This window comes from Coregonus lavaretus (assembly GCF_964263955.1).
Source record: "Coregonus lavaretus genome assembly, contig: HAP1_SCAFFOLD_464, whole genome shotgun sequence".
Lineage (NCBI taxonomy): Eukaryota > Metazoa > Chordata > Actinopteri > Salmoniformes > Salmonidae > Coregonus > Coregonus lavaretus.
Window position 1 is genome coordinate 224,007 of NW_028164474.1, and position 9,468 is coordinate 233,474.

Below are 9,468 nucleotides of genomic sequence, written 5' to 3' on the forward strand. Positions count from 1 at the left end.
TTTCTACATTGTAAAATAATAGTGAAGACATCATAACTATGAAATAACACATGGAATCATGTAGTAACCAAAAAAGTGTTAAACAAATCAAAACATATTTCATTTTTGAGATTCTTCAAAGTAGCCACACCTTGCCTTGATGACAGCTTTGCACACTCTTGGCATTCTCTCAACCAGCTTCATGACATAGTCACCTGGAATGCATTTCAATGAATAGGTGTGCCTTGTTAAAAGTTAATTTGTGGAATTTCTTTCCTTCTTAATGCGTTTGAGCCAATCAGTTGTGTTGTGACAAGGTAGGGGTGGTATACAGAAGAAAACCCTATTTGGTAAAAGATCAAGTCCATATTATGGCAATAATAGCTCAAATAAGCAAAGTTAATGCATGTAGTTGGCTAGAAGAAGATAAACTAAAATTCACATTATGTGGAAGAGAGGAATATAATACATTGTTGTTTTATTGTATTTCTTTGTGTGTTTAGCATGTCGTTTTTTAGTGTGTTTAGCATAGTGTTTTAGTAGTTTTTTTGTGTGTTTAGCATAGTGTTTTATTAGTTTTTTAGTGTGTTTATCATTGTGTTTTATTAGTTTTTTAGTGTGTTTTGCCTGACTGTCTTGTACTACTAGGGGCAGTCCAGAGAGAGCAGAGTCTATTTCCTCTGGTGTTCTATCAATGAAGAGTGACCAATCCATGATATACCCTATACATTTCAAAGGAGGGGTCTCTCTACGAAACAAAGGGTGAGATTCTCCTTTGCGCCCAGCTGGAAATAAAACCCTATGACATATTAATGCTAACCTCATGAAATAAAATATGTGACTTAGGGTGAAACAAAAATACACGTCATGATAACAGATAGTTATAGGTAGGTTACCATGTGTATTATTATCAGGCCATTATGTGTTAAACTGAATAGATGAGGGTCTTTTGATCAATGTATTTGATAAATGTTATTTTCCAATTCCCAACCAGGCCAGGAGAGGTACCCTGTGATATCTGCTCTGAGGTCAAAGCTGTGAAGTTCTGTCAGACCTGCAGTGTGTCCTACTGTGAGACCCACATCAGACAGCACTATACAATAGCAGCACTGCAGAGACACACAGTGGTGGATGTGACTGGAGACCTGGTGCAGAAACTCTGTCAACATGACTACAGTCCTCTGGAGGTGTTCTGCAGGACAGACCAGATGCTGATCTGCAGTCAGTGTGCAGAGACAAAGCACAAAGGACATGATACCATCTTCCGTAAGATAAAGAAAACTGGAAGACAGGTAGCTCCTGGTTTGTTTTCATACTCTTCATTGCAGATGTACAGTATATGCTCGATAAAGATAAAGGTTTATGTGTCAAGAGCAAAATAACATGTTTCACAGAAATGATTGACTCTTTCTTTGGTTTTCACAGCATAAGAATTTTTATGGAGACCAACACACAACGCTGACCTCAGATGATGGTAGGTAACACGGAATAAACTGATCTAAACAATATTATTTAATTTAAATCTACATTTAAGAGGATACATTTAGTAAGATATTAATTGTTGTCCCTTAACTGCTGGGATGAATAATACACATTTGTGTTTGTAATTTTATTTTCAATAAAGTCTGTTTTTCTCTCTCATTATTCCTTCACCAGTGCTGCCCCCTCCTGGTGACATCCAGGTCCTGTTGCTGACGTCAGACTCAGTGTCTCTGAGCTGGAGTTCTCCTCAGGGAGTTAAAGTTAAAGGACCACAGACATTCAGAGTGACCTGGGTGTGTGACGGGGAAACAAGCTCAACAAAAGTGAAAAGTGGGCATCATCTTAAAATAAGCAGTCTCCAACCTGGTGAAAAGTACCAGTTCAACGTGGCTACAGAGGGAGAAGATGGAAGCCAAAGCAGATGTGTCTCAGCATCCCTATCCACAGGTAAAGAGTTTGGTTTTAGTCATGTTTTACTGACATACTTTGTTGTGTTTTAAGAGAGGTATTGTTATGGATCTTCTTAAAACAAATATTGTTTTATGTTCCAGTGGTCCCACCCAGAGACTTAAAAGTAGACAATTTGAAAGAGACCTCCTTCACTCTCCACTGGTCCAAGGCTGAAGGATTGGAGAATGTCCCACAGCGCTTCCTTATATCCTACTGCAGCCCAGGAACAGACCTCCATGCAGAGAATACTAAAGACTGCCACAAAACATTCTCAAACCTGCAACCTGGTACTGAGCACACCGTCAGCGTCTCAACTGTACTGAACAATGGGGAACAGAGTGAACCTGTCTCTACAACTATCTGCACTAGTAAGAGATCTCTCTCACCTTGTTACAGATCATCATCTCTTTACCAGTAACCAGAACAGACAGTTTGTCAGTGGTGGAAAAAGTACCCAATTGTCATACTTGAGTAAAAGTAAAGATACCTTAATAGAAAATGACTCAAGTAAAAGTCACCCAGTAACATACTATTTGAGTAAAAGTCTAAAAGTATTTGCTTTTAAATGTACTTAAATATCAAAAGTAAATGTAATTGCTAAAATATACTTAAGTATTAAAAGTAAAAGTATAAATATTTTAAAATTCCTTAAATTAAGCAAACCAGACTGCACCATTTTCATATATATTTTTTTTAACGGATGGCCAGGGGCACGCTCCAACACTCAGACATCATTTACAAATGAAGCATGTGTGTTTATTGAGTCTGCCAGATAAGAGGCAGTAGGGATGACCAGGAATGTTCTCCTGATAAGTGTGTGAATTGGAACATTTTTTGTTATATTACAAATCAACTTCTGTTATGGCTTCTGTTTTTAAATTCTTCCAACATCAAAATAAATTACAGACATGTTTATCCCTGGACTTATTCTACTTCTCCTCCTGTAATATATCTTCTGGAGTTAAACTGTAGCCCTGACAATAATATATTTTACTTTAATACTTCCTGCTCAGACCATCTGACTGTTGACTCAGTGGACACCACGTCAGCTACTGTTAGCTGGAGCCAGCCACCAGGATTGGACCAAACCCAACATCATTACCAGATCTCCTACCACTGTCCAGGGACAGAACCACACATCACTACCACATCTTCACACAGCATCACTCTCTCTGACCTGCAACCTGCTACTAAATACTCAGTCAATGTCTGCACTGTGTTGGAAAATGGAAAGGAAAGTCAGCTGGTGTCAACAACCCTCACCACAAGTAAGGAAGTACCCTACTATCACTGGTGTCATGTATTGAAAGTGTAGGCCTCCTTGTTTCTTAAATATTTCCACTGATTCATAATGTCAGCGTTAATTTGGACAAAGTTTATATTCTACCGACCGTAAATGTTAGTTGTTGCAGCCATGAAGCAGTGTGAAACTGAAAAAGCAGCTTATTGTATAGTTTAGTATGCTGGCACAAGCAAGGGAACCTCTGCTAAAATGAAGGTGATGTTTCAGTTTAATACTTTCCCCTCTGAAATGAAAAAGAATGAGACAGAACTAACAAACTACAACAGAACTCGGAGGAATCAAGGATGTTAGAGGTCTAACATGGGTGATGTCATCCATTCACAAAATTATTTTACTGAAAAATGCAGTTTGTCAATGTGATAACAGGAATTACATCCAGGTTAGACTCACGTCCTTGTAATCCAACAGAACATGAGGTCCGGATTGTGCTGGTGGGGAAGACTGGAGCTGGGAAGAGTGCAACAGGAAACACCATCCTGGGTAGAAATGCTTTTAAGTCAAAAATGTCTCCCTACTCTGTGACATCCAAGTGTGACAAGAACGGAGGAGAGGTGGATGGACAAAAGGTTGCGGTTATCGACACCCCACGCTTGTTTGACAGCTACTATACCCAACAGGAGACACTGACAGAAATCAAGAGGTGTATCTCTCTCTCTTCTCCTGGTCCCCATGTGTTCCTGGTTGTGATCCCGCTGATTAGATTCACACCTGAGGAGATGAAAACAATGGAGATCATTCAGACAACCTTTGGAAAACAGGAAGCAAACTACACAATGGTCCTCTTCACCCATGGAGATCGACTGGAGGGAACGTCAATTAAAGACTGTGTGGATGATTCTCCAAATCTTCAGCATTTCATAAAACAATGCCATGGGGGATATCATGTCTTCAACAACAGAGATCAGAATCCCTCCCAGGTCACTGAGCTGCTTGACAAGATAAAGAAGATGGTGAAGATGAATGGAGGAAGATACTACACCACTGAGATGTTACAAGAGGCTGAGAGAGAGAATAAAGAGAGAGAGATTGAAGAGAAGAAGAGGATGCTGAAAGAGAACAAAGAGCAGAGACTCAGAAAGAGGGAATGGTGGAACTGGAAACATGGAAGCTCCAGCCATTACCACTAGCCCGTCCTCCCCAATTAAGGTGCCACCAACCTCCTGTGGTACATGCAACATTTAAAGATGTTTTAAATAAAAATAGTTTCTAGGAAAATAAATGAATAAATAAATACAACTATTTGAATTAACATTTATTCTAATTCTAGTGAAACGTCAACATGATTATTATGTAATCAGACTATGGACCTATACTCTTAGACTCTTAATCAATCATTACAGAAATACTAAAATTGAATTAGTTAACTAATTAATAAAAGTATGTACAAACAAATAGAGGGCGATAGAGAGTGAAAAGTAAGGAGACCGAGGGAGAGAGAGAGATGAGAGAGTGAATGGTGTAGAAAGAGCAGGTTGAGAGAAAATCTATTCTCTAATTAATCTCTGTGACCAATCTCTATATCATAAACACATTGACTATAATGAATATTGGGTCTCTGTACCTCTTTGAAAGCATCTCTGAGCTCCTTCACTCCTATCATGTCTGCTGTCTCTGCCAACATTTTAGGATCCATCAGCTCCACAAAGTCCTCTGCCTTGAGGAACAAAGGAGTTATTACAACTGTCACAGGGATGACGAAAAGCTGATACGAATACTGTATAATCAGGGGCAACCCGTCTGTTTTGAGCCCCATATTTTTAGCAAAACAAAAAAATTAAGCTTGCCTGTTTTGCATGTTATTTTGGCATTAATACGTGTCACATATCAGTTTGCAAACAATGTAAAAAATATATAATTGAGTTAATAAAGCCACATACAAACATTGTCTCCTTTTTGTTTTTTTTATTTTCTTGAGTAAGACAGCTCCAAAATGCAGGTGTTTCAGCCTAGCTCAGGGCTTTCTGTGGTGGTGGGGCAAGCCAGCAGAGAATACGGAGTGTTGCGCCGTGATTGGCTCAGTGTTCTGTCACTCATGGGGACACTACGTCGCCGCCAAGTCTAAGGGTAGAGCTAGACAATTCAAGCCCCTTGGGTGCTGCCATAGAGTTAAATTAGAAGTGCCCATCCAAGAAGGCTCAAGGTCATTGGCCACAGATAAAATGATGTCAAATCACGTTATATCTACAGCTTTGATTGGACTGATCACGTCAACATTATACTTTCAAATCTTAGCTAGCAGTCATCATCATGAATCAAGTCGACAATCTACTTGCAAATCCTTTTTAATCCTTGTCATATGAAGAGAAATAACGAAGCGAAATTATAGATAGAACGTATCAGTGCTCATCGGCCATTGGACATAAACATTACACAACAAGTTGGAAATCGCAAATTCAACAATGAGTGGTTTGGAAGGAATAAGTGGCTAACTGCAAGCATTGCAAAGCAATCATTAGCCTGCTATTCAGTGGAGTGGCTGTGTGGTCCCAAGTCTAAGATTAAGGGTATATTTTCCTAATTTAAAATTATAAACATTCAACATTGGCCATGCTGTCAATGAAGCATGATTTGTGCCGCGCTCAGAACAACTGTTAACTCGGAACTGCAAAATCGGACTTTAGTGAGTTCAAGTGAACTGGGAACTCGGGAAAAACGAGCTACGACTTTTTGAACTTTCATCCAACTCGGAATTGTAAATCCGGAACTCGGGCCTCTTTCTAGAGCTACGATCTGAAGATCAATGACATCATCATGATTCAACCTTTTTTTTGAGTTCCTCACCATAAATCCAGAGAATGCCAGACTTTGATGACAAAGTTTGATGACAAAATCACGTGATGACGTCACAGCACAACAAGGTGAGTCCAGAAATGTCTTGTATGCTGCTCCATAAACGATGTAATATGCCAGGGATATATGTATACAGTAGCTAACAAAGTAATACTAAGTGTATGTTGTATAGTAAGTTGTTAGTAGCCCATGTGCCTCACCCTAATAATCTGGTCTATTTCACCTCTTAATTTTGCCTACTGTTCTGACTTGGTGGTGCACATGTAGCCTATAGCCTGTTTTAGAGAAATGTAATCAAATATTGTAAGAGCTTTCATTGTCTGCTTATATGCCCCCTTTATTTATCCTACGGTTCTGACTTGGTGTACAGGGAGAACACTGTAAGAACGGCCCATGTTCTGAATTCTGTCGCTGTACATTTCAAAAGTGCTAAACAAATAGGTATATTGACTTTGTCCATCCTAGCTCGCCCATTAATGTCTTAATCGAAATTAAGGATTGCCACTTATCCACTTGTCGTCCCCTTATGCCATAGTTTGTACATTTCAATGGTTAGTAGAAACCACATTTGTTTAACCAAGTCAGCCATATCAGCTATGTTTTTTTTTTTTTAAGGCAGTAAATAAGGCTGAATGAACTGTTTCGCTGCCAGACAAGGCTCTGCTGATAGCCAGGTAAAGCAGTGGTGAGGTGTTGGGACAGATTTATGTAGGCCCTAACAGTTTGTGGGCACCGTTTGTCACCGTTATAGTGCAATTCATGTATTGTTTAGTGTTGTGTTGTGTAGTGGCTTTGCTGGCATGCATCCCACAATTATAATTTTTTTGCCCCACCAAGATGTACAGTGGGGAAAAAAAGTATTTAGTCAGCCACCAATTGTGCAAGTTCTCCCACTTAAAAAGATGAGAGGCCTGTAATTTTCATCATAGGTCCACGTCAGCTATGACAGACAAATGGATATTTTTTTCTCCAGAAAATCACATTGTAGGATTTTTTATGAATTTATTTGCAAATTATGGGTGAAAATAAGTATTTGGTCAATAACAAAAGTTTCTCAATACTTTGTTATATACCCTTTGTTGGCAATGACACAGGTCAAACGTTTTCTGTAAGTCTTCACAAGGTTTTCACACACTGTTGCTGGTATTTTGGCCCATTCCTCCATGCAGATCTCCTCTAGAGCAGTGATGTTTTGGGGCTGTCGCTGGGCAACACGGACTTTCAACTCCCTCCAAAGATTTTCTATGGGGTTGAGATCTGGAGACTGGCTAGGCCACTCCAGGACCTTGAAATGCTTCTTACGAAGCCACTCCTTCGTTGCCCGGGCGGTGTGTTTGGGATCATTGTCATGCTGAAAGACCCAGCCATGTTTCATCTTCAATGCCCTTGCTGATGGAAGGAGTTTTTCACTCAAAATCTCATGATACATGGCCCCATTCTTTCCTTTACACGGATCAGTCGTCCTGGTCCTTTTGCAGAAAAACAGCCCCAAAGCATGATGTTTCCACCCCCATGCTTCACAGTAGGTATGGTGTTCTTTGGATGCAACTCAGCATTCTTTGTCCTCCAAACACGACGAGTTGAGTTTTTACCAAAAAGTTATATTTTGGTTTCATCTGACCATATGACATTCTCCCAATCCTCTTCTGGATCATCCAAATGCACTCTAGCAAACTTCAGACGGGCCTGGACATGTACTGGCTTAAGCAGGGGGACACGTCTCTGGTCTCTGCAGGTCATTCACTAGGTCCCCCTGTGTGGTTCTGGGATTTTTGCTCACCGTTCTTGTGATCATTTTGACCCCACGGGGTGAGATCTTGCGTGGAGCCCCAGATCTAGGGAGATTATCAGTGGTCTTGTATGTCTTCCATTTCCTAATAATTGCTCCCACAGTTGATTTCTTCAAACCAAGCTGCTTACCTATTGCAGATTAAGTCTTCCCAGCCTGTTGCAGGTCTACAATTTTGTTTCTGGTGTCCTTTGACAGCTCTTTGGTCTTGGCCAAAGTGGAGTTTGGAGTGTGACTGTTTGAGGTTGTGGACAGGTGTCTTTTATACTGATAACAAGTTCAAACAGGTGCCATTAATACAGGTAACGAGTGGAGGACAGAGGAGCCTCTTAAAGAAGAAGTTACAGGTCTGTGAGAGCCAGAAATCTTGCTTGTTTGTAGGTGACCAAATACTTATTTTCCACCATAATTTGCAAATAAATTCATTAAAAATCCTACAATGTGATTTTCTGGATATTTTTTTCTCAATTTGTCTGTCATAGTTGACGTGTACCTATGATGAAAATTACAGGCCTCTCTCATCTTTTTAAGTGGGAGAACTTGCACCATTGGTGGCTGACTAAATACTTTTTTCCCCCACTGTATATATACATATCTCTTTTAAATATATTTTCCTTTACAACAACACTAAGACTTCTAATTCCAGCGTATACATACTATATCAATTTTTATGGACACAATGTATTTTACAATATTAGCGGAATCTTTTTTTAATACCACACAAATGACAGAATGGACAGAGAGACAGGCCTAAGTGTTCATCTTATCATATTTCTCCAAATCACTGTCTTGTTTGCAACGAAACTCCCTGTTTGCAAATCATTAAATCTGAGACGTCATTAGGAATCTGAGCTTGGTACTTTCAAAAGTTAGGCCTACCTTTCCACCCCAGACAGAGTAGGCCTACCACCGCAAAAAAAATGTAAGCGCTTACTGCTGGCTACACTTCTTCAGTGGTTTAACCGAATGAGAGAAGGTCACAAGTGTTTGCCTAAAAGCTGTCTGGGTTTAAACGTCTTCTATTATACAGAAAGTGAATAGCTTTTTTCCATCAAAAAATAAAATAAAAGGCCTATGATATACCCTCTCATACCCCTTCAATTCCAGTCTTGGTTTTAACTTAAAGCTGCAATATGTAATAATGTGAGTTATAGATCTGTCATCTGTCATTCTCATTGAAAGCAAGTGTAAGAAGTGATATATGTTCTGTGTGTGCTATTTCTATGCTTCCCAATCATAAGTTCATTTTTTTGCATCTTTTACTTCTGGTTTTGTACACAAGCTTCTAACAGCTGAACATAAAATATGTTTGGTTTTGGAAAATATATTCCACAGCAGTATAGATGGTACAATGACTCTCTACACAAAGACTGGTTGTTTTGTCACATAAGCTAAAATTAGGCGAACTATTCAAATTTTAGCAACCAGGAAATGCCAGAGCGATTTCTGTATAACAGCCCTTCACTGACACTGAGGTAGGCTATTTAAAGAGTGCATGGTGGGTGTGGAGGAATTGACCCAATCCATGGATATAGCAGCCTATAGCCTAATTTCGTCTGTCAAACAGGTAGGCCTACCTCTTATTTTTTAAATAGGAAGATTTCTCATTCTAAAATACTGAGAAATATTAAACTTTCCTCCATTACAAATTACATGGACTAGATTTTAAAAAATA

At 39.4% G+C, this 9,468-nt stretch overlaps 1 protein-coding gene across 1 annotated transcript; it reads left to right on the forward strand.

Moving 5' to 3' along the window:
• Positions 1-3,555: 3,555 nt before the first annotated feature.
• On the forward strand, positions 3,556-4,434 carry LOC311116979 (GTPase IMAP family member 9-like; the record flags this gene model as incomplete). Its single annotated transcript, XM_084191983.1, has 1 exon — positions 3,556-4,434. The coding sequence occupies one exon, from the start codon at positions 3,556-3,558 to the stop codon at positions 4,339-4,341; it is 786 nt and encodes a 261-aa protein (XP_084048109.1). The 3' UTR covers positions 4,342-4,434.
• Positions 4,435-9,468: the final 5,034 nt, after the last annotated feature.